We start from the raw sequence: 27,000 nt of genomic DNA on the forward strand, positions 1-27,000 counted from the left end.
TAAACCTATGTCCAAAAGGTACTATAGCAATGTTTTCTTATCTACCACTTGTAGATGTTTAATTAAAACATTGCAATATTTTCTTTCTTAAAACTTGGAAATGTTTAATTAATCTCTCAATGTTTTCCTCCTTGATACTTAGAGGTGTTATTTCAAGACCCGTTAATCATTTGGTAGTGATATGATAACAATACAATAAGTAAGCAACTTACTTACTTGACTCAATTGACTCAACTCAGTGTCATGATACATTACTATATAATGCTGGACAGATATGAACATGATATCACTTACCTCTATCATGGCTGTAAAGTGTGTTTGACTAGGACCAATCTACAACAGGGATAGGTCACTCGCTTGCTTTCTTTACCATTTATACTAATTAACGTGTGCCTCGTCATGCTCCAACGCACACAGCGACTTGGCTCGTTTCCACCGCAACTTCAGTTGTGTTTAACAGAACTTCAGCCAGTTTATTGTATCAGTCGGAATTTTACAATGAATGAATTAGTGAATGAATGAATTATAGTAACAATTACGAGCAAGGATTATGTGAATGTATGAAAGAAATAAAGAAAAAGAATAGAAGAAAGAAGTACATATGTGAATGAATGAAAGAATAAATGATACATCGCGGCCTTCCCTCCCAAAACATGTTTAGGAACCCAAAAGTATCAGCTGTCTTTTTAAAAAATCTACTTTGAGACATTTTTGTTTAGAGCGGTGTCGGGTATTACCGAACAGCTAACACCACATCCAGCCTAATTCCTACCCTGTTTCATCACACATAACAATAATTTATACACACATCGAACTTCTGAATGTGCATCATATTCACGTGTGAAGACGAGTTGATCCCGCCTAGTAAACCTGTTTCAGGCAAATATTTGACGCGATCTAACTGTCAGTTTTTGCAGTCTTGTCGGCTCTGCCGAACTGTGACGTCGGGCTATTCCGAACAGTCGTCGGGCTTTTCCGAACACTCGTGTTGGTCTATTCCGGGCTATCGTCGGGCTGACGACCTCTGTGACAAGTGTTTATGCTCAAGTGCAGTCATTTTGTTCATGTTGCATACTCTGAAGTCCATATTATGTATTTTATATTTTATTTATATTTTTTAATTTAGTCCGTACCAGTATAAAGTTGGAATAGTGTTGAACGTCAAACCAACCCACCAATAATTGAAAAGTGCACTTAAGTCCTCCGCGAATTTATTTTCACTCGACACTGAGTAAAAGGAATTCATGTATATTTGCTTGCAATTTCAGGAAGAGTTTGTTACGAATAAACGCAATTATACTGTAATCTTTGAAAGAATAAAAGACGACCAACTGTGTATAGTGGTGTTGTCTTATCTTAATCGGGGAATCTATATAGAGATTGTTGTAGATTGTCCCGGTCTTAATATTCAAAAGTGTCTTCACTCAATATACTGATATGTCAGGTACACGTCCTATAACGGTATAGTGTAATGGTGTTACTATAACCCATATATTACACATTTATTAGAGCATACATGTCGTTGTAATCAAGGTCAGATATGTTATTGTTTGCTGTGTTATTTCAACATCCAGTTAATGATGATGATATTCTCCTGTAAGCATGCAGATAAAACATGTTACATATATACCATTCAAATACTGCCATGAACGCATAATATGACATATTTTTTGCCGGTATGTGTGCGCAATTTACGCATATGAGCATGAGGCAAACACACTTATGGCACAAAAGGTACATGTCGGGTGTCAGGTGCTGAGCAACTACATGCCAGATAAAATGTCTTTAATGCGTGGAATAAAGTTGTCATGAACGATTCTTCATATGGCAGTGCCATGTACAACTTTGAAAGGCACTGGATATAGCCACCCCAACCAAAGTTAGGCCACGACGCTGGAGATTATGAGGACTTGCGGTCATCAGTTATTACCAATACAAAAATCCTTTCAGTATTGATCTTAACCACCTGACTGAAGATGTCATGATTGGCATTGATCACTACACTATAGTCAAAACGTGAAACATACAGGTATGTGAAAGAGCAATTTGAATGAACTACAAACTATAAATCAGACTATATCGAGTCTGCTGATACAATATGGTCAGTTAAGCTAGGTAGACAGGTAGCATGTTAACAAAAAAGCACATCTGATTCAACTTACGTATAATTTAACGATGTCAGTTAAATGATTTGATAAACAGTAGGCCCAAACACAGCTGAAATATTCCTTCATTTTTGTTCAAAATGCAGCAAGCAGTCACAATTTGAAACATCAGCAGAAGAAAACCCCAAACGGAAAGTCCTTAAAAAAGAGTGTTGAATTAACTTTTAGCACTGGGCATTTTTAGCATATGGGCAGTAATTCATACAGCATCAGCGACATTATTTCACGTCTAAATACAAAAAAAACCCACAAAATAAATAAGTAGAGAAAAATAATTTAAACGAAATAAATAGATGATTAACGTGTATGCACTTAGTGATATGTGGACGTATTTTCTGGGAGAAACAATTCACGTATTTCAACGTGTATGCACTTAGTGATATGTGGACGTATTTTCTGGGAGACACAATTCACGTATTTCAACAGGGACAAGGGTGAAGGTAATTAAATGACGTGCGAGGCGCCCGTCACTCACAGTCTAAGCGAAACCACTCTCAACAAAGTCATGAAATTAACTGCCCTTGATGTTCCTATAAGGTCACGGTCGAATATCTCAAACGTTTATCGACATGCCTCAACAAACATGTTCCTGATGTAAAAGTAGGTTGTTCCAGGAACTAATGTTCGGAGTTAATGTCTGATTTGGCTTGGGAGAACACAATAGCTTGTACAGTAAAACCGATTCCTCTATCAAACAATCATCGTGGTTTTATCAGCAGGGACGTTTCCCAAGTTAACGATTTAGATACAGGACGAGTTAAATTCTAACACCTACCAGTGACTGGAAACACGCAAAATTATCGTGTTTGTCTTGACACTTTATAAACCAGATGAAGTAATTAATGCCGTTTGTTTTAGTATCAACAAATAAGCGACAAAAAAGGCCATAGGCATAAAGTAGAGTAGGAGGGAGAATTGCTGAAGTCAATAGCTTGTTCGGTAAAGGACGACAGGTCTGCACAATGATGGGTTAGTGTTGATCGGACGGTACAGTCCATATATGGCTAACAAAGCTTTTTATTATGGTTTGGAATTGCGTAATGCACTTAAATAGACATGTTGCTATATTTAGAATGGGGTATCCCAGTACTGACCAAGACTCTTTGGCTTAGCCACCTCATCGGCGATATACACACACGGTTTGGGAGGTGATGCTAGTCGCTTGTCTTTTCGTCAGTTTTCATCTCAGCGTCTTTTGAAGTATACTTAAGGAGCAGACAGTTGTTTTTCCGGTAGAGGATGTTTAAATTTCTATGCATGCGCATGAAAAATACTTTAGCGATCGGTAAATTGAGTGAACAATACGGAAATAGAATTTTGTTCGGTAATAGCCGCTTGTTCGATAATACCCGACACCGCTCTACATTAATAATTAATTCGGATATCTTATTGCATGTGGGAAAATGTTAACTGACACTGTCACACTGCCCTCAAAAATAAAGTGTGAAACTGTCACAAAGCGTTCTAAAACACCTTTCCAGTTTTGTAAAATAATTAGATCAACCAGAAAGAAAGAAGCTATGGAACTATAACCCTCCAGCATCAATGGCGAATCAGATCAGATCGGCAATATGTCATATTTTCACACACCTCAAATACACTCTAACATTTTGTTTCAGATTATGAAACTATCACTATTACTTGCAAACACATTTCACCTGATAGCATATTCCCCTAATAAGAATTAAGGGTGCATGTGAAAGATGTTTTTGGAGTAATAACTAGAAACACTCAAACAACGGCTTGTAGTATTTCAATGGCGGATCAGAGCAGATCGGCGATATGTCACATTTTTCACACACCTGAAATACACCGTAACATTCATTCTTAGATTATGAAACTATCGCTATTACTTGCAAACACATTTCACCTGATAGTATATTCCCCTCATATAAATTACAGGTGTATGTGAAAGATGTTTTTGAAGAAATAACTTGCAAAACTCAAACAACGGCATGTAGCATTCAAAGGCAGGTCGGCGAAATGTCATATTTTCCACACACCTCATTTACACCCTAATATTTTTTAAAGTCATAAAACTGTCACGATTACTTGCAAAACCTTTCAACTAAAGGTGTGTTTTCCTACTAAAAATTAAATGAATGTGTGAAAGAGGTTTTTATCGGCACAATTTAGTCTATCTTCGCGGTGAATAGAGAATGGGAGCCAGTGAGCTATAACATACCGACTTGAAACTTTACTACAAATCAACTGTCCTAATACGGACACTAATACCAGTTATTTTACTTAAACTGAAGTGACAAAATAGTTAAACTATCTTCTACATGTAGGATTTCAGTTGTTACATCACTCAGCGAACTTAATCAGCTGTTGAAAATAAACCGGGCTCAGTCTTAAATACTTCGAGGAGTTTCTTCTCCCCATCTATATAGACTCCCTGGTTTCTGATTAGTTGCAGTCACGGGCCGGGTTCAAGTAGTCAACATAATCAGTTGTGCGTAATCAAGGATAATCTACAACTCTATAGAGTCTCCCTGGCGTAATCAACTGTTACCTGACAAGCTACTAACAGCTAATTAAAAGGGAGACACGCGGATTCAATGACATTCCATCCATATTACCGGGGGCTGAAAAATAGCATTGCTTCACGCATGGGTCGAGCGGAATTCCCGATCGGTCTGGTAAATATCCACCCAAAACTTTATTGTTGTTCCAGTCTAAGTAAACTTATCCTCAGTACTTTTCGTTACACTCCACAACTGTGGTGGAGTGTAATGAAAATCACTAAGACTAAGTTTACTTAGACTGTTGTTGTACATAATTTCCATAAAAAAAACCCTAGACTTGCCTCATTTACTCGACTTGTGGGGGCTTTCTTGGATATATTCATTTCTGGGTCTGTAAGGCACACAACAATAGTGATAGACTAGGGAAATGTTTGGATATATGTATTTTGATGATGAAATAAAAATGCAATTGCTATCAACTCAAATTGTTAATTGTGGTCAAGTGTGAAATTGATATTTGGTCAGATGGATTTTGAAAGTTTACTAGAACCCAGTCCAGTTGAGGTTTGAAAAAATTTATATTATGTATGTTACATCGCCTAGTACAACTACAATAATGCCTGTAGGGACATCCATATCTGTATAAAGTATAAACGTGGCATCATCTGAAAAAAGTTCTTCATCCATAAAGTTTGTCCTTATCTTATTCACCAACTACTAAATATGCCCGTGCAGTGGGTTTGCCTAGAGCTTAAAGCTCTTTCATGGCACGCGGAAGACTCGTTCCATGTCTGATAATGCTGGAACATTGCTAAAATCTGTGGAAAACCTAGCTGACTCTAAATATGCCAGTCAAAGAAGTTTGTAATAGCTTAAACAACAAAAACTCAAATACCTTTCACTGTATGTTATTTTCAATACTGCATCTTTTGTATTTGTCTACTGTAATGTCCATGCAATTAATGAACGTACACTTTGCTTTCGTTGCTGTATGGCTGAAATACAGCCGATGTCATGCTAAGTTTTAACTGGCTCCACATTCATGTCTTAAGTAGGGTTCATCCCATACCCACCACCACCAATTTGAACTAAAATCTACCCGTACATCTCCAAATGACTCCACATCATAACATACCCATAGAACCTATACAACTTTTCTTGAATCAACCTCCTCAGTAAATATGCCGAAACTGTACTCAGAACAAGGTCCCTGTTCAATAAGATAAACTTACATGGGGTTCTTTTCCCTTCTGTTTCCCTAAATCAAAGCAAACATCCTCTCTACTAACACAATATTGTTGCATCATCATATTTTTCTTGTATACTTATGAAAACCTCAGTGAGAGTTTAGTTTTACGTCGCACTCAGCCTGGGCCAGACAATCCAGTGCTCAACATTTTGAGCCTCCATCTTAGATAATTGGGATTTGATGAAACATCAACCAAGTCACTGAGCCTGAAACCTGATTCCGTCAGTTGCCTCTTACGAAAAGCACGGGCTACTGAAGACCAATTCTAACCTGGATCTTTACCCGTCCAGGACACCATGATATGCAAAGAAAGAACACAGCTGTTGTAAAACGTAAGCTACAATAATTTTGCATGATTAAATTCTAGGCGATTTTTGTGTAAAATATGAAGCTTATTTTCCAAAATTCAAACATGACATTCAACGAATATGGTCATCCAAAGCACATATTTTCTCTTCACATCTGCCACACTCGACAGTACTTGGAAACAATTAAATTACTACAGATCATTAGAGACTTTAATGTGAAAACAGGCAGAGGCAAAATAAGTACAAGCTACTTGTTGTATAATTCATTTCTAAATGTATTTAATAAAACATACACTCGGACATTCCTTTCCATGGACATAAATCAGGCACAATCGAGCCTCAAGATAAGGAACATATTTACCAACACATGAAATTTCTTCCTGGAGGACATGCGGGACACGTCGTCCAAATACAAGGTTCACGCAACTCGTGTTACCAGTGTGGCATTTACAAAGTGCCTAAACATATAAAGGTAAGCACAATCATAATCAAGTTTGGCTCCCATATTAATGAGCAGCATGGTCATCAAGACAATTCGCATGCCACCAAAGGTCATTTGGAACATGGCACGATAGACTAAATAGTGGAGTCATGGACGGGACACGCTACTTTGGCCTTCCTCGTTTGGTGATTGTGGTCTGTAGACTTTGATATGAACTGCGGAGTTATTCCTTAAACTGGTGTCTGCCTCGGTTTCATCGTTGTTTGGTTCAAGGTCGTCCGTAAGTTCGACAGTTGAGGTACGGCATGACACGCCGATTGTCCCGCGACCATTTGCCTTCAGTTGCAGGGCTAGATTGATGGCTCTGTTCACAGCAGCGCCAAGTCCATGAATGTACACTTCATTTCCAGAATCCAGTATATTCTGACAGCGCTTCATCTGAGCTTGGAAATCGGTTTTTCTTGTTACGTAAACGTCATCTTTACGTTTTGGAAGCTTTGGTGGTAGTCGTTTCCTCAACGTGAATTCCTCTCTTTCGAGGAAATCTTTCGTTTCCTTTGGTTTGGTTTTGGCACCTCCTTGGGTCTCCTGCTGCATTTTTATTTCTTGGACAGACAAGTAGAGGTCAATGTCCCTTTGATATGCTAGTCAACACTCATGGACACGTGCATATGAAATACCAACGACAGTGTTTACTACAGGTATGGCATAAGCTTCGAACACTGTCAGTTTATAGAAGTTTTCAAGAGTGCACAAATCGCATTTCTATGTGCGGAGTTCAGAACCCTTAACTTCCGGTATGAAATATTGGAGTGACCTCCCCTTAATAATGTACCCAACATGAGCAAATTTCAGTGTGTAAGTTGTGGAAAGCCAGCAGACGAATTATATCGCGACTTTAATGGAGGGATAATCAAAATAAGTCATTGTGTACGTATCACATACAGTTACATCACATAAGCCTTCGAATATCTGGACAAAATTCGTGTGTCCTCGTTTTTGGCCCGTTGTTTTCAACTTTTTGACACAGACCCTAGATCCTCCATGCACTAACTCCTTCCGCTAATCATTATATTATTTGAAATATGTGTTTTATGTGGGGAAAATATAGACTTGGCAAAGATTGGTTATAGATATTCCGAAAATTTCAGAAGTGGATGTGTCAGTGGGTTTAAATGGGGATATAGTCCAAAGGGCCGAAGGACAAAACAGCCGAGGTGGAAGTCAAAGGGGCCTTGGCTTGGTGAAAGTCAGAAGAGTCAAACAAAAAAAGATCAGAAAGGATTAACATTATATATTGAAACATAGCATTAAAACATAACATCATGTAAAGGCAATACATATATAAGAGGTAATAATAATTTAAATCATGCAATGGCAATTTAAGTGGTAATAATTAGCAAAAAGAGTAAAATTTGCAAAGTTTCATTTTCACAGTTTCACCCCTCACACAAGTTCATTCATTCATAATTTACACTAGCTCATTCATTCATACTTTAGTTTACACCACATTCATTTGTTCGTAATGTACACAAACACATAATTTAATTCACACAAGTTCATAACATACACAACATTCACATCCTCTCAATCAATCACATACTCTTTGGGCATACTTTTTGGAACAAATTGTAAGGGGTGCCAGTCAAATCGCCCCAGCGACAAAACGCCCCAGCAAATTTGGTCAAATCGCCCCAGATGTTTGGTCAAATCGCCCCAGGTTTGGTCAAATCGCCCCAGGGTGGTAGTCAAAACGCCCCAGTTTATTCAAAATGGTCTGATATATGCCACAAACGCTTTATTTTGTCAACTTCCATACTATATTCTTCACATAATATTATGTGTTATATTACTGGTAATATCCCATGCCTAGGTAACACCGTAATACCAATTATTTGGCAAAGAATTACAATCTGTATAAAACTTCCATGTTACAGCCTTCACATAATACTATGTAGTAATGTGTCTGATAAGTATTTAACTAGTATTTGATAACAGCAAAAGTAATATTCAAGTATAGACAACACTTATAACACCAATTATTTGCATGTTATCTATGCTTTTGTAAATTACAAGAATTAAATGAAAGGCTTGTATAAAATGTTTTTTGGCCGTAAATGCACAGTTTTTGTCAGCAAGTATGGGACTTAATACATATCAAAACAATCTACAGCTACTCTTGTCAAAAAGTGAGGCCATAAATGCATTGGTTTTCTCAACAAGTATAGTATAATACTTATGAAAACAATTTGCTGGGTTTTTTTTAATTACTCTTGTCAAAAAGTGAGGCCGTAAATTCATAGGTTTGGTCAACAAGTATGGTATAATACTTATCAAAATAATTTGGAGCTTTTGTAAATAAGTCTTGTCAAATAGTATGGATATAAACAGGCTATTAAAACATGTTAACTAAGTGATGCAAGATCACCATATATAAACCCCATCGAACACCTCTGGGATTACCTCGATGGTCAGATCCGGTTCCGTCAGCAACAACCACATACGCGTCAACAACTTAGTGCTGCTCTGATGGACGAGTGGAGACAGATTCCAGCTGCTTTCATCCGACGTTTGACATATTCTGTGAGACGGCGAGTTCAGGCATGTTTGAATGCCAATGGATTATTTCATTAAATTCTGCCTTTTTCAAAGTCTCTTTTGTTTTCTGTGATTAATCGCAAACTGAACAATTGATACCACTCTTAAACACATGGGTTTAACACTGTCCACGAGCGTCATACAAAGAACAGCATTACTTACTCTTCTTCTGAAATGAACAGTCTATGTAGCACACACAAATCGGTTCTTCAACCTGACATAGTAGGGAAATTATTTACATATGAAGAGATGTAACATTTCTTTGGGCTTTCGGTTTAGTATGGAAGTTGATAAAACCATGCATTTATAGCATACATCAGACCATTTGAATAAACTGGGGCGATTTGACTACCCCCTTGGGGCGATTTGACCAAACCTGGGGCGATTTGACCAAATATCTGGGGTGATTTGACCAAATTTGCTGGGGCGTTTTGTCACTGGGGCGATTTGACTGGCACCCATTGTAAGGAGGGCATTTGGGCTGAGCTGTCCCTGTTTGTTCAGGCGCCAAGCAGCAAAGATCTCAGACTCGTCAGCAGACAGACTCCTTCACAACTCTTGTCAGTTTTCAATGCTGGAACACCATTTACACCATTTTATTTTGTAATTTATTAATTTTTGTATATTTGGTCACTTTCTTCAGCCTTTTCGACTTTTCATTTTGGCCCTTTTGACTAGAACCCGTTTAAATACAGCATCAGCAAAATATGTCAGTTTTAACTACCATACGCTTTGACATCTCATGGGGCATGCAGTGCAATGGACTTGTATTCCTTGCATGGAATGAAATATTTTGTGTCTGGTTATACGTAGATATCACCATCTGTTGTTTACAGGGCATAAGAACAACTATTGCTGTTAACTTACCAACATTCAGTATCATGTACACCTTTAATTGGGCTGATACCTCAAATACCACCTCAAAGATCTGTATGTTTATGTTTTTCAGAGCAGCTGTGATGAAGTCGTGGACAAATATATAGAGTATGAACCTGTCATTATCTACCTGGATGCTTTGCTGCTGAAACTTCCTGCCTTCAGACACATCCTCATCAATACTGTGCAGACAGTGGGTACACCTTGTATACAACATTTGAGGGCTGAGGGTAGTCACATGAATAAAGTATTCGTTTCCAATTCTAGAGATAAGTGTTTGATCCCTACTTGAGTACAATATGTGAAGCAAATTTCAGGTTTTCCTACAGTGTGATATGGCTGGAAAATTACTAAATGCAGAATAAGACAAGACACACATACTCACTTGAACACAGGGTCCACAAAATGTGTGTAAAATTCTTTTCAGTGATAGTGTGAAAGAGCTTCACAAATGTATTTTGTTATTCCCACAACAAGTTTTGCAGTTTGTTATTAAAATGTACTCTGCATGCATTTTCTGCTCCTTTCTGGAGCAGAACTTTCATTACTCTCCTTCCATTTTGCCATATACACTCCGAAACATTTGACATCATCTTCAATATTAAACATATTCATGAAGAGTATTTCACCATTTTGGAGTATATTGATGACTTTGTATTCTTGTTGTCTTACCGTGGACTGACCCAATCCAAATATGAGTTTTATATAATTTGTTTTACACTGCAGTTCGTTGAGCATGAGAGCATTGCCAGCTCAGGTGTTCATCAGATGAGGTTTCCAAATAATCTGCTTCTATCATAAAGCTGACAAAACCCATGGACAACCTGGAACCAGCCTGTCTCATAATTGTCAATATTTTATTGCATATGTTCAAAGCAGCATCAAACTCATCTCAGTAACTTGATGTGTATTTCAGATTCTTTATTCACAAGTGTATGTGGGCCACTGGCCTATAACAGAAATATTACATATTTGCAGCCATATTTGATTGGTGGTGTCTTTTGCAGCATAATATATATAATATATTGCTTGAAGTCATCAATATAGTGAAATTTGATAAAGAATGGCATGCATAAACTTGGCAGAAATGTATTTTTGTTTTCAATATATCCAATTATCACACGTTACATAACCTGGGATACCTTGGCTTATTTGTGTATCTACTTGTCTCAATATTTAACAGATGGAAACCAGAATGAAGCTGTGTAAAAGAATTGCAAAATTTACTCATATTAATAACACTAATATATGGTCCCATAGAAAGACTACACTTAAACAGAGCATGTGAATAAGCTCTAGAACTTGATGATAGCAGGTTAGGAATATCTTCTCCATGGTATTCTCCAAGATCATGATATTTAACATTTGAAGTTTGAGCTGACTAATGTAACAATTCTCATCCACTGGCTTTCTCTACACAGGCGATATGGAAGTTTACACTGGTGATCCTCCTTTGTGAGGCATTCATCAGGCTGCTGCAGGACCGGTATGCGAAAGTCCCCTCAGCTGGCCCCATCAAACCAGACTATGTCTTCTACTCAGCTCTGGAATGGAACTTGTACTACAACTATGCTGTGTCAGCAGTAGGTATGTACAAATGTCCAAATTTGCGATTTGGTAAGCAGTGTTCTGATCTCAAATCTCAAAGCTTACCTTATGTGACCTCCTACTAGGTTTCATTAGACTCAGTAGTGGAGTGTTACGAAAAGTACTTTGACTAAGTTTACTCAGACTGGGGACAGCCATCTTCGAAATTCAAGTTTTTAAGGCAAGACTTTAGAAACCTGATCCTCTGAGCAGTTGTCAGACTAGCAAGATGATGCTCATCACACAGGCTGTCAGTATTAGGTCATGGTGGAAGGGTAGGTGAGCAGTTGGGTTGGGTTTATGTAGTGCCTCATGTGGAGGGCTAATGTACAGTCACAAATATATAAAACTGTTTTTAGACTGTTACTCTGTACCCCTCAAATTTACACAACTGCAAATAGGATATGATGAAATAACCCACTTTGGTCTAACTGGGTATTCAGTGGGATGCATAGGAGGATAGCCAGAAAAGCTTTTTTTCTCGTAAAATCGGGCAAAATTTAGAAAAAATACGAATTGCTGCTGAAAACAATAGATCCGACTGTAGATGGCAGTTAATTGCTCAGCCAGGTTTATCGACAGACCGTCAACTCACCTGACATGAAATGCATGTGCTGCCTACAGGCATAAAGGGTCATCTCAAAGTTATTTTGTGCTTTTTCATGTATGTTGAATATGTTACCATCCTACGCATTTTAGTTTTTCGTTATTCTGACTCATGCTTAATTGCTTTTCTCCTCCTCCCTGGTGAAGGTAGTGGAATACCTGAAATCCCTTGAAGTTCCCTTCTAAAAGAAGCGGATGTAAAATACACTCACCCACCAGTAGCCACCCTTTTCAATTTGGTCACGTTTGACCATGCTTGTCACTCTCTCCTCATCCATTGCCCAATGAGGTCGGCTGGAGGCACCTGGGGTCCCAGATAGGATAAGTCTTTCAATTATTTTGGTCCTTTAACTAAATTTATGTTGTATGCGGTATTTGGCTTATGTATATGCATCATAATTTCTTATATTCATAATTATTGTGTCTTTATTTAGCACATATTTCATCAACTGAGACTTAGTCTCAGTTGATGAGATTGTGTTCACAGTGTAGATTACGGCTGTCAGCGGTTGACCCACACTTAGTTTGTCCGGCATGTAAGCCCATATGTTCTTCTACTATTCATTGTAAATTTTGCCGAAATTTATCTGATTCAGAATTTACCTTATATATTCAGTCTGTTCACGGTCTGCAAGGGACAGGCAACGTCGGCATGCATTAGCCATGTCTAAATCGGGTGATCTAACTTCAGGTAACCGTTTATCAGTTTCTGCTGAGATTCATTCCAGTGACCTGTCAGGCGTGTCTCCAGGGCTATGTCTTGGGTACAGCGAATCACAAACCCTAGACCTACCAACATACTTTGACGAATACATCCTTTGGTGAAGAGATCGTCCCTCTACAGCGACCCACCGTTGATTCTACACAACAAGCAGACTTTGTCAGCAGCCTTGGTCATTGCAGCAGACAACCCTACAAGTCAGCCGTCACTCCACTCATCGCAGCCACCCAATGCAGGATCCTTCATGCAGCAGTTCACCACGAACATGATGAGTTTTGAAGAAGAACAAAGACTGCAATCTTCAAATATGTCAACTGCTGCTCCATGTGAGCTCTCAGCTATATCTGCACTCACTCCAGACGATGAAGAGGAGGCGTATATAGGTACCTGTTCAGGAAGATCATCACCGTCGTCCTTATCATCCCGTCGCAGTTTGGAAAGAGATCCACTGACGTCGAGTGAGTGCACCCGCACAGGCGAGTGCACTCATGTGGGTGACTACACTCGTGTGAGTGAGGATGCTCACTCAGATGAATGCACTCACAGGTCTACTCGTCAATGCAGAAGATCTTCATCAGTTTCCCTAACTCATGGAAGCCGCCATCAGCACTCATTGTCCCCTTCAGACTTGGACTCACATAGGAGGGATTGTCGGCATTCATCAAATGCATCTCACTCACGGAGAGATGATGATAAGTACTGCCAATCGTCATCTCCAGAGGAAGCCCTCCTCTTGGACTCTGAAGTCACATCATGAATCACGAATGGTCTGGACTTAGTCTCACCATCCAAGGACTCCAACGAAGCCATCACTTATAGGATGAAGTATGAAGACATCGACATGCTAACTTTTCCGCCAGTAGCTCCAATACCTAAGATTCCTGAGACGCTATCTACGGCATTCAAGTCAGCAAGCAAGTTTCAGCAACAACAGGTGCCGCTGTTCAACACTCGTCGTTTCCCTCTTCATCATATGGAGCCCTTCATCAGAGCACCTGATGTAGACAAAGAATACGTGGTCATCAGTACTGTCCGTAACAGATCCTACAAGATAGACGACAAGCGGCTTGCTCAGCTCGACACCACTACGAGACGCCATCAACGAGACGCTTATCTCAAAGTTTAGCAATCCTGCTAACGAAGATGAGAGAATGATCCTGTCAGCACTCATCACACAGAAGGAGGTTCAGCAGTTTATGTTCAAACACCCCACCTCTACTACTGCGGGACTGAATCTACTTCGTCGACAAGATCTCCTGTCCACCTCATCATGGAGTGAGAACTTCACAAAGCCCTTATATCCAGCCCTGTGGTCAGCGCCTGCAATATTTGATGGGAAGATTGAAGAGGTAGCAAGGAAGGTCGCCCAAGACTCATGAGAAGTCATGATGATTAAGTCCATCAACACTTTTCGGCTCATGTACAACATGAAGGAATTCAACAAGAAGTTTCTGTGGAAACCAGAGCACTTCAAGATGATACATCTTCCTCAGCTAAGACACCTCATCCATCCAGAAGATTATCTCGCCAGCATCAACCTACAAGATGCACATCTACACATCCAGTTACATCGAGAATCCAGGAAATATCTGCACTTCCTTTTCAACGGTCACCACTACCAATGGTCGGTCCCACCGTTTGGAATATCTTCGGCCACATGGCTCTTTACTCAGGTAACCAAACCCATCATCAACTATCTACACCTGAGAGGGCTACGCAGCGCTTTCTACCTGGACAACGGCATACAAGCTCATCAAGAGAAAAATGAACTCAGACTGCATTTAGACTTCACCATCAGGCCACTAGCACAACTGGGATGGTTAGTAAATCATCTGAAGTTGGAATTGGAACTTCAACAAAATCTCAAGGTCTCGGGATTCGTTTCATCACCATGGGATTCGTTTCATCACAATCAGATTGTCATCCAGAGGACTGGTGGGTCAAGATTCAAGACATGATAAATCAGTACTGCCTGTAACAGATCCTACAAGATAGACAACAAGCGGCTTGCTCAGCTCGACACCACTACGAGACGCCATCAACGAGGCGCTCATCTCAAGTTCTCCGGATGCATTTCATCACCATGTTGACTCAGATTGTCATCCCAGAGGACTGGTGGGTCAAGATTTAAGACATGATAAATCAAACACTACACTCTCAGTTGACACTATGACAATTGCAGTGTCTCCTAGGTCACATCAGCTTGGGATATGACCAAAAGAGGAAGACTGTATCTACGCCCACTACAACGCTTCTTGAATCTTCATCTCAACAACAGAGGTGAGGTTCCGCTCCCAGACAATGTGAAGCCATTTCTACTTTGCTGGAATTGCCGAACAGACGTCTGCGCAGGAACATTTATATTAGAGCAGGCATTCAACAACCATCTCTATGTAGACGCCTCTCTTCAAGGATGGGGAACCCATCTAGACAACAAGGTTGCAGCAGGAATCTGGAAGAAAGAAGATTGTGCTCTTCACATCAACCAGATGGAGATTAAAGCGGTGATTCATGCTATCCATCACTGGTCGACAACACTAAGAGACAAGCTACTGATGATCCACACAGACAACTCAACAGTGGCCCTCTACATAAACAAACAAGGGTCAACGAGATCTCCATCTCTACTACACCTGACATGTCTCATCTTCGACATGGTCGACAGTCTGAATCTCTCATCACCTACAGAGTGGTTGCTGCATTGGGAGGCGTTTCCACTAATCAGCCAGACATTTTGATTGCCGCAAATAGACTTATTTGCAACAAGGTTCAACAAAGAGACAACAACCTTTGTATCTCTGGTACCAGATACGTTAGCCTGGGCAACAGACGCTCTCAGCATCCTGTGGGAAGGACTTAACACGTTTGCCTTTCCCCCTCCAGTGCTGCAACCAAAGGTCATCGAGAAATTCAGACTGATGAAACTACTACAACTGATTTTAGTCACGCCTTATTGGCCAACAAGACATTGGTTTCCAACACTTATAGAAGAATTGGGACAACCAGCGCTACAACTACCAGATTGGAAAAATCTTCTTGTCCGTCCCCACACAAAACATCCGGACGGCAATCCATCTGCATTCCGCCTTCACGAATGGATTGTATCAAGATCTGTTTAAAACAGAGGATACTCGGCGAGGGCAGCGAAAGCAGCTACCTTAGCCTTATGGAAATCCACTTGCACGATGACAAGTGGAAATGATTTGAGGCATACGCCAGGAAGAAAGAATGGCTATGAAGGCGATATATCCTCAGATAGCAGATTATTACAACATTCCAGAGGTCTGAAAGGTTCTACATTATCTATGTACTTGGCAGCTCTCAGCTCAGTCATCAAAATGAAAACAGGGATGAAGCTGACTAAAGTACCTCAGCTACTCTTACTACGCTCTTTCAAATTGGAAGATCAACAACGCAGATTTAAAGCTCCAGCTTGGGATCTAAACATTGTACTCCAACATCTCACAAGTGATGCATACAAGCCGCTTGACCGGACCTCATTTGAACTGCTGACACAGAAGACGCAGTTTTTAATTGCCTTGGCTACAACTGCACAAATGTCAGAAATTCATGCTCTGGTCTTCAATCGCACAAGATCTGATGCAAGTAATCAAGAGACAGCTCATCCGGGTCTATGGTGGGATTTTACTGCAAATAATCAACTGCAGCTTCAACCGGATAGACATTTCCACATACCAGCTTTATCTTCAATCCTTGGACCTCGTGATACTCAAGACCTATCATTATGTCCAGTCAGAGCACTGAAGATATATCTCACATGAACCAAGTCTAGAAGACAATGTTTTAAGCAACTATTTATCCCTATATCTACTGAGACACCTACGGAAGTATCCCGCAACACTATCTCAGTGTGGATCAGAGCTGTTATACTGAGAGCCTACAAAGAAGCAGGATTGGAACCGCCGCAAGCCTCCAACCCACATGAAGTCAGAGCCTTGGCCTCTACACTAGTGCTACATGGAAATTGCTCACTAGCAACTATAATGGAGGGCTGCTTTTGGAAGTCAAACACAGTGTTTGCCAACCAAACGAGACATAGCCACGGAGGACGTCACTGGCATTCATCAGTTTGGGCCTCTCATCGTTGCTCAGCAACTAACAGTCACCCGAAGGCGCTGACTTCACTCACCCGATTTATCATGTTTCTTGTGGAAGCCAGACACTCTGCGGAGTATAAGGGTTGAAAGTCCATATGCATGTCTTGAACAGACTAGCATGAGTGATTATGATCCTGTACTCGTAATGAAGACACTTGTACATGAAGAAGGGTCGCACCTAGTCTCGAATGCTATATCTTGACATTTAGTTGCATCAGAAACTAGCAGGATGCTAGTTACTTTTGATGTCATGTGCCAGTCAACAAAGCCTTCCGTGGAAGACAAGTTCAACTGGATGTGATCCCCCAAGAATCTACAATGAATATTAGAAGAGCAGGACTGAGTTATCGCTGTTACAAGTTCCCATTAAGGGGGGAAATATTGGACGTAATTTTGACAGCCAGCAGAATCCAGCGTGGCCTGACCCACCGCCATTTCTCTCGGATTCTGTAAGCAAGCATGAGTCAGGAAAAGGAAAAATATGTAATTTTCTGAATAAAATTGATATTTTATACTTATCCTGACTCATGACGAAAGCCTCACAGGCACGCTGAATTTCAAAATTCTCATGTCAGGCGATTTATAGGAGAGAGTAACAAGCATGGTCGATCATGTGACCAAACTGGCGCAAAAGGGGAGGCTACTGGTGGGTGAGTGTATTTTTACTTCCGATTCTTTTAGAAGGGAATTTCAAGGGATTTCAGTTATTCTACTACCTTCGCCAGGGAGGAGGAGAAAAAGAATTAAGCATGTGTCAGGATAAGTATAAAATATCAAAATATCAATTTTATTCAGAACATTACATTCTTTCATGAAGCTTATCTTAAGATATGTAAACAAGTATGATACCTGATACCCGTACAAAAGCATTGTATTAAATGTCTTAAAATATATAGCAGGCATGACCACCCGAAGATCAACAGGACTGGATAATGTCATATATGTTAGGAGATGCCATGTACTTCCCAACTTTCATTCCCCTATTGAATTATCATATCTTAGCTGATATCTCTATCCCCCAGCTCACCCCAATAATCATCTGCTTCAAACATTCTGGTTTTGCATTTGAGAGAACCCTCCTGTATTTTTTTGATAGTGACAGCAAGACTCCCTGGCAGCTACTTTCTTACTAGTTTCAGCATGACAGTTTCAGCTATTTTTTAAAATGAAGCTAGGTATAATTTCAGAATGGGCATTTATAAAGTGAGCTATGTAATACAATATTATCGCACACCAATTTGCATAGGGCCATGGTATGTTCCAAAGAAGTTGCTTGGAACTTTGCAAAAATCTCCATTGCTCATTTCTACACTCATCTCTTGTCAGTAAAGTCCTTTTTCCATGTTCCCTATCTCCCCACCAGTGGAACTGTAGTCAGGCTGAACGTATTTTAACAAATATTTCACACTTCCGCATATCAGTTTTCTGTTTCCAATTGTACTTTAATTCCCATGTATGGGAACAAAGGGTCATGTTTTTTGGTCATTATATTAAGTGTCGAAATACCTCAAACAAAGACTGTAAGTGGTTGTGTTATTGTTTAAAAGTATGCTGTTTACTTACATTGATGCTAATCAGTTAGTGATAGAGGATGTCCCTGGTAAGAGTTACTCTGTTTTAGACTTTGTATTTATTTTGCATTTTTTATTATCTGTTTTTTTTCAGAGCTAATGATATTTCTCATGGCAGTTGTGACAGTGTTATGTATTCTTCAGAGAAAGGGAGGAGGTGGACTGCAAAATCCACAACTCAAGTAGGTTGAGTTACTACATGACATGTAAAAACAGTGATAGGAATTGTCACTACTTATTGTCATAACACCCGACAGTTTATAGTCTGGAAATTTTTAAACATATCCTATCTCACATTATGCATCTCTCTTCCTCTCTTCGACCCAGTGTGGAAACGTGCTGTCAACTAAGTTGAATCAAATCTTCTTTGCCTCTGACCACCCGACCTCTGTCCCCACAATAGACGCCTGTCAATCATCCTGCACACACAGCCGACCATGTGACATCCTCTACTTGTCATTCTCTTTCTTGTCGCACCACAGGCTGGACGTGTTGTTCTCGAGAGAGTTGATAGCTTGATGTAGTGATTGACGATGTAGTTTGTGTATGGGATTAAATGACAATGAATTTGATCTGTACCGACGGGTGAATAAGAGGAGGACGTCAGATAGAGATAGGCACAGGGCAGAAGATGGTTCTTTAGTGCCTAAGAAGGCAAAAAATAACTGTCCTAAGTTGGTGGCACAGCGCTCTGCATCTAGGTCGGCAGATGAAGACTTCTCAGGCAGTTTTCTCACCTGTCGACTTTGGAGAGTTTAATGGACGCTAGTGTAGTTTCATCACCACCATGCATGGTAGTGCTTTCTCAACCACCAGTCGTTTCTTGCTCGATGTTGATCATTGCGATTCCAGATCACTCGTCGATTCAGCAGATGGATCGACATTCTTTTACCGCTTTGAATGTGCTTTGATCGTCTACATGAGATCGTGACATCCCAGAGTGTTTGAGGGAGGCGCACAAAGGGACTCCTACGAGAGCGCTATCCCATCCTCTGAGTGGTAGCGATTCAAATCATGGGGAAGCGTTTCAGCAACATGATGTGGCGTTCGCTCAACCTCTTGGAATCGATGCAGCGATTCACAATGTGACCTTCATCTTACCTCTGGCGAATCAACAACCTGCTCTGGGGCATTGTTTATTCACCAGCATGGTTCAGTGCTGCCTTGTGTCGATCGTACTCCAGTGATTCCCCAAACAATTCGTTCCAGTGCATCGGCATGTTTTGATTCACCGATTCACTGATGACGGCAAGGAGTACTTTGTTTATGGGTGTGCCGAGTGGAATCACCGCTTTGATTCCTCAGAGTGGTTTCAGTTCCATGCCGATTCACAGGGTAGTGACTCAACATGCAGGGTTGAGTGGAAGCGGTTTTGGGAGTGTGGGGTGCGGGAGTGCACCTCTTGTCAGTTCCACATGTGCTTACTTCAGTGGTGAGGGCACTTTTCGTTACCTTTTGATGGGGTGTTCAGGTGTTACGGGAGCAGCGTTTGGTTACCGCATTCGACTGCTGTGCCTACCTTACCAGTTTCATGGGTTCCAGGATTGGAAGCAGTTACGTCACAGCCCATGGACTTTGATGATTTTTGTATTGCGAGTGGCTGCGGCGCTTCGGTGTCAGGATGCGGTGACTCCTGTGTCGTTGCCTGTAACCACGTCACAGGCTACAGTATCTCATGAGTTGGCTAGACTTCGGCGATTGGCTACACCGTCTCTGTTTTCAGATGATTCTTTGAGTTCTGATGGAAGTTTTGATGTGGTTGATACGTCCTCACTGCTTGTGTGGATCGCTGACAAACTACAATTACAGCGTAGTACGTCTTCGGATGATACATTGTCTACTTTTATCATGACAATGGCGATTTTGGTTCGATTACATTCCCCCCAAGGCCATGCATTTCTCAGTTGGTTACTTCGTTGGATGCAGCATTCAGCAATTTGAGGAAGATTAAGGATGGTTTTACCTCGCCTTGTTTTAACCTGTCTGCGCCGCATGTCCATGGGTTCTCGTCGTTGATCACATCTCCGCCAGCTGATGATGATATTTCACTTCTGGGTTGGAAGCAGAGGTCCTATTCTCCCTTTATGGTAGAAGACCAAGAGCTGTGTCACTTGGATGGGACAATGAGGAAGATTTCAGCACCCTTGAACATGGTACTCACGACTTCTGGGGGAGTAGCCATGGCACTGCAACATGCTTCTACACACCAACAGGCTTATATAAGGGCAGCGATGGGTTTGATAGAGGAACAATTCAACTGCATTTTGGAGTTGATTGCACATTTCCTTGCATACTTGACTGCCATACACAGGAGGGGTCAGTTGCAGTTGTCATCGTGGGAGGACAGATTTTGTAAGGACCTATTCCGTCAACCATGATCGGGTAGGATGCTCTTCAACAGCACTATTAGGGAAGTGGCTAGCAAGGTGAGCCAAGATGCGCTCCTGCAGGTGTCTGTGGAGCTTTTGAAGTAACAGAGATTGCAGATGGAGGAGTCGGTCCGCCCGGTATGAGCCTTCCAGTCCGGATTTGTATGCAAGTGTCAATTCGTCCTTTTGAGTCAGAGGTAACAGGGGCCGTACAAATCAATAGAGGCGATCAGATGATGCACCTAGACCCTATGGGGAATCTGGCCAGGCTGACCGCAGGAAGACAGCTAAGCAGTGACTCAAGGACATCAGAGCCAGACTGGGTTCTGCCCCCTCAGTTGTACCCATTCAGCCGTGGGAGGATTGGGGATTTATGTGGCGCATTGGATGTTTTTAGAAGATCCATTTGTGATGCCCATTCTGTCCAACAGGTATCAGTTGTCGATTGTTGGGAAGCCTCCCTTGACCAGGTCACCGGTGCAAAGGTCTTACCCGACTCAACAGTTACAAGTGTTGCGAGTCACCATAGACACCTTACTGGAGAAGCGGGCGATAGAGTCCTTGGGGGCAATGCCGGTGGATTCAGGGTTTTATTCCCCTGTTTTTCTGATTCCAAAGAAAGACTGAGACAAGCTGAGACTAATATTCAACATGATTGTGTACCTACAGACCGCTCCTCACTTTCGAATGGTGTCTGTAGCATTGCTCAAGATTATTATCAATTTTATTTTAGATTTTATGGTCAGTCTGGATTTGCAGGACGCTTACTTGCACATTCTGATTTGCCTGACACATTGGACGTTTCTCCGATTCCTGTTCCAGGGCATTCACTACCAATGGCTTTTGCTCCCGTTTGGAATTTCTTCTGCCCCATGGCTATTCACATGGGTCACGAGGCCGATCACCAAATTTCTGCATCGCAGGGGGATTGTGTTCAAGGCTTACATAGATGATTGCATCCAGGCTCGGAACGATGCTGGAATTCTGCTACTTCACATTGCGGCTTCTTTGCCTATTAGGCTGGTTGGTGAATCTAATGAAGTTGGAACTGATCCCTACACGCCGTCTACAGTTCATCGGGGCGGTATTCGACACTCAGGCCAGCAAACCTTTTGTGCCGAGGGAGAGGTTCGACAAGATGTTACGTCTGATTCCCTTTTGCCTTGTCTCAGGGTAGGACGCTCCAGCAATGGCAGGAGCTTATGGGGGTTATTGTCGTCTGCTCAGGCTCTCATTCTCCGGGGTCAGCTTCAGCTTCGACCCTTGCAAATGTTTCTTGCTCCTCATATCAGGAAGGGCAACCTGTCCGTATTGATCATGTTACCCAGGGAGCTTCACTCTCATCTACTATAGAGGATGCAAGAATCGAACGTTTGCGGCGGAGTTTGTTTAGAGCTGTTGGTGTTGTTTCACCACCTGTATGTGGATGCGTCACTACATGGGTGGGGAGCTCACCTTCTTGATCAGCAAGTGGCAGGTCAGTGGTCTCCCGCAGATCGCGCGTACCACATCAGTGTCTTGGAACTCAGGGCAGTAATTTTGGCTATCACTCACTGGCAAGAGCAACTAAAAGGTTTACCTCTCAAGATAAGGTCGGACCATGCAACAGTCGTTTGATACATCAATCGGATGGGATCGACGGGCTCGACTCAGCTTCTGAGGTGGACTCAACCTGGTAGACTCATTAAGCATAGTGGCTCGAGCCAATCACATGCCAGGGGTAAAGAATGTCATCGCAGACTCTCTGTCAGATCTGAAGCATCCGTCCCCAACGAAATGGAAACTGCATCCAGAGGTGTTCAGGGCTATTTGCCTCCCGCTGACGAAGCCGACTATAGACCTGTTCGCCACCAGATTCAATCATCAACTACTGCTGTTTGTGTCTCCGATTTTGGATCTGTTAACCTGGGGACTAGATGCCCTCGCAATTCCATGGGACGGTCTCAGCGTATACACGTTTCCGCCAACGGCCCTTCCTCCATGTGTACTTCTCAAGTTAGGTTCAACTTGGCAGATGACACTGCTTTTGGTCACGCCATTTTTTGCCGACAAGGAGTTGGTTCGTAGATCTTCGAGAGCTAGCCTATTCAGATCCAGTGCCACTTCCCATTCGGTCAGATCTACTAGCGCATCCACACTCCTATCAACTACACTGGTCTCCACTAATGCTCCATCTGCACGTTTCGCATCGGTCATTAACGGCCAAGGGTTATTCTAAACGTGTTGCTACAGTCATCACTATAGCCCATCGTACATCCATGAGGTCGCTTTATGATGACAAGTGTCTCCCATGACAGCATCACCACAGATGGTTGCACAGTATCTTCAACACCTACGGTCTACTAGGAAGTTGAAGGGTGCTACGTTATCTACCTACTTAGCCGCACTGAACACAATTATTGCAGCGAGTAAAGTTGTCTACTGTCCTTGAGCTCCAGTGTCTGTTGAGATCGTATAAATTGGCGGATCAATCTCGGAAGTTTCGAGCCCCTACTTGGGATTTGAACCACTTACTGGGACAGCCGGATCGTACCTTCAGTACGTCCCCGCTGTCATCTATCCACGGCCCAGAAGACACTGAAGATTTATCCTTGTGCCCAGTTCGGGCATTGAGGATATACTTAGCCGCCTCTAAGGACTGCCACAGACTACACAAGAGGCTCTTCATCACGCTTTCGATGGCTTCCAAAGCAGAAGTATCGCGTACAACCTTGACTTTCAGGTTGAGATCCACGATTCTGCGAGCGTACGCCTTTGCGGAGTTGCCACCACCTTCATCCGCAAAGCCTCATGAGACACGTGCGCTCGCTTCGACTATGGCGCTCCATAGGAACTGTTCACTGCAAGCCATTATGGAAGGTTGCTTTTGGAAGTCAGATACTGTGTTTGCCGCTCATTTCCTACGGGATGTGTCAGTTACGGACGTCGAAGGCCTTCATCAATTTGGTCCATTGGTCCTGGCGCAGCAGGTGTCGTTGACCCATCCATGCAGATAAGCATCGCCGGTCTAGCTATGTACATAATAAATGATATCGATGTTATCCATATCGTTTGTACTTCGTTCAAGTGGGCTAGATTGTTCTCTCCTAGGGAACTAGGGAATGGTGCACTGTCCTACCCATGGCTGGATAGACTGTGCGGGCAGTCTTGTGCATGTGCAGAGATGATCGACACTCCACTTATTGACTTCTACTCTCTGAGCAATCATGTCAGTGAAGCGTTGAATTCCGATTACCTAACAGTTTTGGAAGCGTTCGCTCCTAGGTCCTTTCTCACCTTGGTAAGTAGGGAGATTGGTACCGAACGTTCAACTAGTTGAGCATCCGGGCTACTCCTCCTTTCACTGCTGTCCAGCGTGTGTCTGTGGGGGGTAGTTTCGAAGCAGGGACGTGCCAGATCACTGGGGTCTCCTGATAAATCGTGGGGTGGCGGCGTTAATTCCTTGCCAAACTGCGTCCTTTTGAAACCACATTTACTTGGGAGAGCCCACTCCCTAGAGTTTTTGTGCCGTGTAAGCCAAGGGGTTTCCGAAGCAACCCGTCACAATAATGGAGTAGCATATCGGGAGTTGGTGCTACTCTTGGCCTCCTTGTGGAATGCATCCTCGCCTGTACAGTGTGTCAGAGGGTAATCTGTGGCCCTCCAGCCAACTGTGCATAACGTGAGATAGGATAAGTTTAAAAATCTGTAAATTTTAACTATAAATTGTATATTTATATGCTTATCCTATCTCATGCAATGGATGCCCATCCTTCCTTCCCTGCATCACATATTACTTGGAGCTCCAAGAAGAGAATGTCAAGTAGAGAACGTCACGTGGTCGGCTGGGCGTGCAGGATGATTGACAGGCGTCTGTTGCGGGGGCAGAGGTCGGGTGGTCAGAGGCCAAGAAGATTTGATTCAACTTAGCTGACAGCACATTTCCACACTGGGTCGAAGAGAGATGCATAACGTGAAATAGGATAAGTATATAAATATACAATTTATAGTTAAAATTTCCAACTTTGGACAATGACGCTGATGGTTGCTCACGAGAATTGAAACTCTCAACCTGTGAAGAGCTCACCTGTTCCAAATCGTTTTATAGGAGGCAGCCTCACGTGTATGTTACATCTCTCACTGATTACAGAGGGCTGGGCCATTGACAGTCATAATAGTGTAGCTCCTGGAGCATTCCTTTTTAGACTTGAAATAAAGACAGTAGTAATATAGTCATTTTATACTATCAGTCTATGACATGGAAGTCATGTATAATTTCAGAACCTATTTCTTTCTGGCATCTCATAAACTAATTACAGTAATTTGTACATTGACAATGTGTAATTCAGCATCCCGCTGGTTGTACGTTCCCTCATTTGGTCCAACTTCGGGAAGGTGCTTGTGATTCCTGTTATGTTGTGGGGACAGACATACAGCGCCATCTACCTCAGTCTTAGCAGAGCTTACGTCTTGGCCTGCTATGTGCAGGCTCTTCGAGGTTTGTACTCCCTCTATGTAACTGGACACTTCTATCCATTTGAAACTAACTGAACAGAACATATATTATCACTGCTTAAGAGGTGAAGAACTTCCAATTAGTACATTACTTAGTTAATCTGTCATGTCTTTAATTTATTTTGAATAACATATTTTGAATTTGCATTGCCTTGCATAGGACTGAAACCATGAACATGAAGCTAATTTAACCCATATAAGATGAAACAAAACTTTTTTCAGTGACTGGACCAGCATCAAGCCTACTGGAAGCTGTATCTGTGATCAGCATAGGTTCTGCTGTACAGTGTTGTGTCATGGCCTGTCTGCCTACTTGACCTAGACATCTGCTTCGTTTGGACACTGGTGTCATGGCCTGTCTGATTACATGACGTGGACATTGAAGGTTTACCTCTGTAAACTCCCATATTAGGAAGCTGAATTGGGGCCTGCATTTTTCTTCCTGTAATCACGTCCCATGGGCTGAGGGGTAGTGAGGTGAAAGTGTTTTTGCTTGTCTTGACAAAGGCCTGCATTCGATTCCCCACATGGGCTTAATATGTGAAACCCATTCATGCTCTTCCCTGATGAGATAGAGGTGTAATCTTGCAAAAAACTAGCACAAGAACCCCGTTTCTCTCAATACATTAGATGTTAGTGTTTGTCAATATAGGAAGTGATACAAGACAAATCTTGGCCCTTGGTCAGGTAGTTTGGTGATAATAAGAAATCAATCACCAAACCACCTGACTGGGCAAGAACAAGAGCAGAAAAGTGAAAAATACATCAAGAAGTTGAGTTGTAAATGCCTTTGAAGAATCTTATACATGAAATGATGGTTTTGAACGCATGGGAATGCATGCTGAAACCCTTGTGGGCTTCAGTGAATTGTCTTACTCCTTACCCTGATCACCTTTACATATACTGAATAGCATAAGAAAGGCAACTCTGGCTTTTTGTCAAATTTTAAATAGAAGAAAAACATGAATGCTTACTTTTATGAGATTTTATTATTTTGAAAATTGCATTTCTTTTGCTGTTCAGTGTAAGTTATCAAATGAAAATACACAAAGTCAATGTAATCTTCACATTTTTATTGTTTTATTTTGATGAAGACGTGCAGTTTCAACTCTCTGTTGAAATTATATCACCAAAATGTAACTAACCAGATGAGGCATTAAGTACACACACACAATGATACACGCTCGCTTCGACATCGCTGATGAAGACAACAGAATAACTTAACATGAAACATGAACTGCCAGTCACAAGACATCATATGACGGGGGACACTATGGAAGCTAGCAAATGGACTTCAAAATCAAATTACACAGTTTCCTTGTAACACGATTATTACAAGATATATATATACAATGCTGATATCAAACATGACAATTCCTTTAAGAAATTTTAACAACACATACATGATTCCTAACTGTGTTACATGTA

General features: G+C 41.6%; 2 protein-coding genes across 2 annotated transcripts; one reads left to right on the forward strand and one right to left on the reverse strand.

The window, feature by feature from the left end:
- Positions 1-6,779: 6,779 nt before the first annotated feature.
- Positions 6,780-7,229, reverse strand: LOC137295353 (ribonuclease P protein subunit p20-like). Its single transcript, XM_067826667.1, has one exon. It carries the CDS (start codon positions 7,227-7,229, stop codon positions 6,780-6,782), a length of 450 nt encoding a protein of 149 aa, XP_067682768.1.
- A 199-nt stretch (positions 7,230-7,428) lies between these two features.
- On the forward strand, positions 7,429-26,633 carry LOC137293671 (protein ARV1-like). The gene is made up of 6 exons (XM_067824361.1): positions 7,429-7,562; positions 10,180-10,299; positions 11,528-11,693; positions 18,804-18,891; positions 25,407-25,555; positions 25,795-26,633. Exons 1-6 carry the CDS (start codon positions 7,473-7,475, stop codon positions 25,887-25,889), a joined length of 708 nt encoding a protein of 235 aa, XP_067680462.1. The 5' UTR covers positions 7,429-7,472; the 3' UTR covers positions 25,890-26,633.
- The last annotated feature ends 367 nt before the right edge of the window (positions 26,634-27,000 follow it).

Source organism: Haliotis asinina, chromosome 8, assembly GCF_037392515.1.
Source record: "Haliotis asinina isolate JCU_RB_2024 chromosome 8, JCU_Hal_asi_v2, whole genome shotgun sequence".
Lineage (NCBI taxonomy): Eukaryota > Metazoa > Mollusca > Gastropoda > Lepetellida > Haliotidae > Haliotis > Haliotis asinina.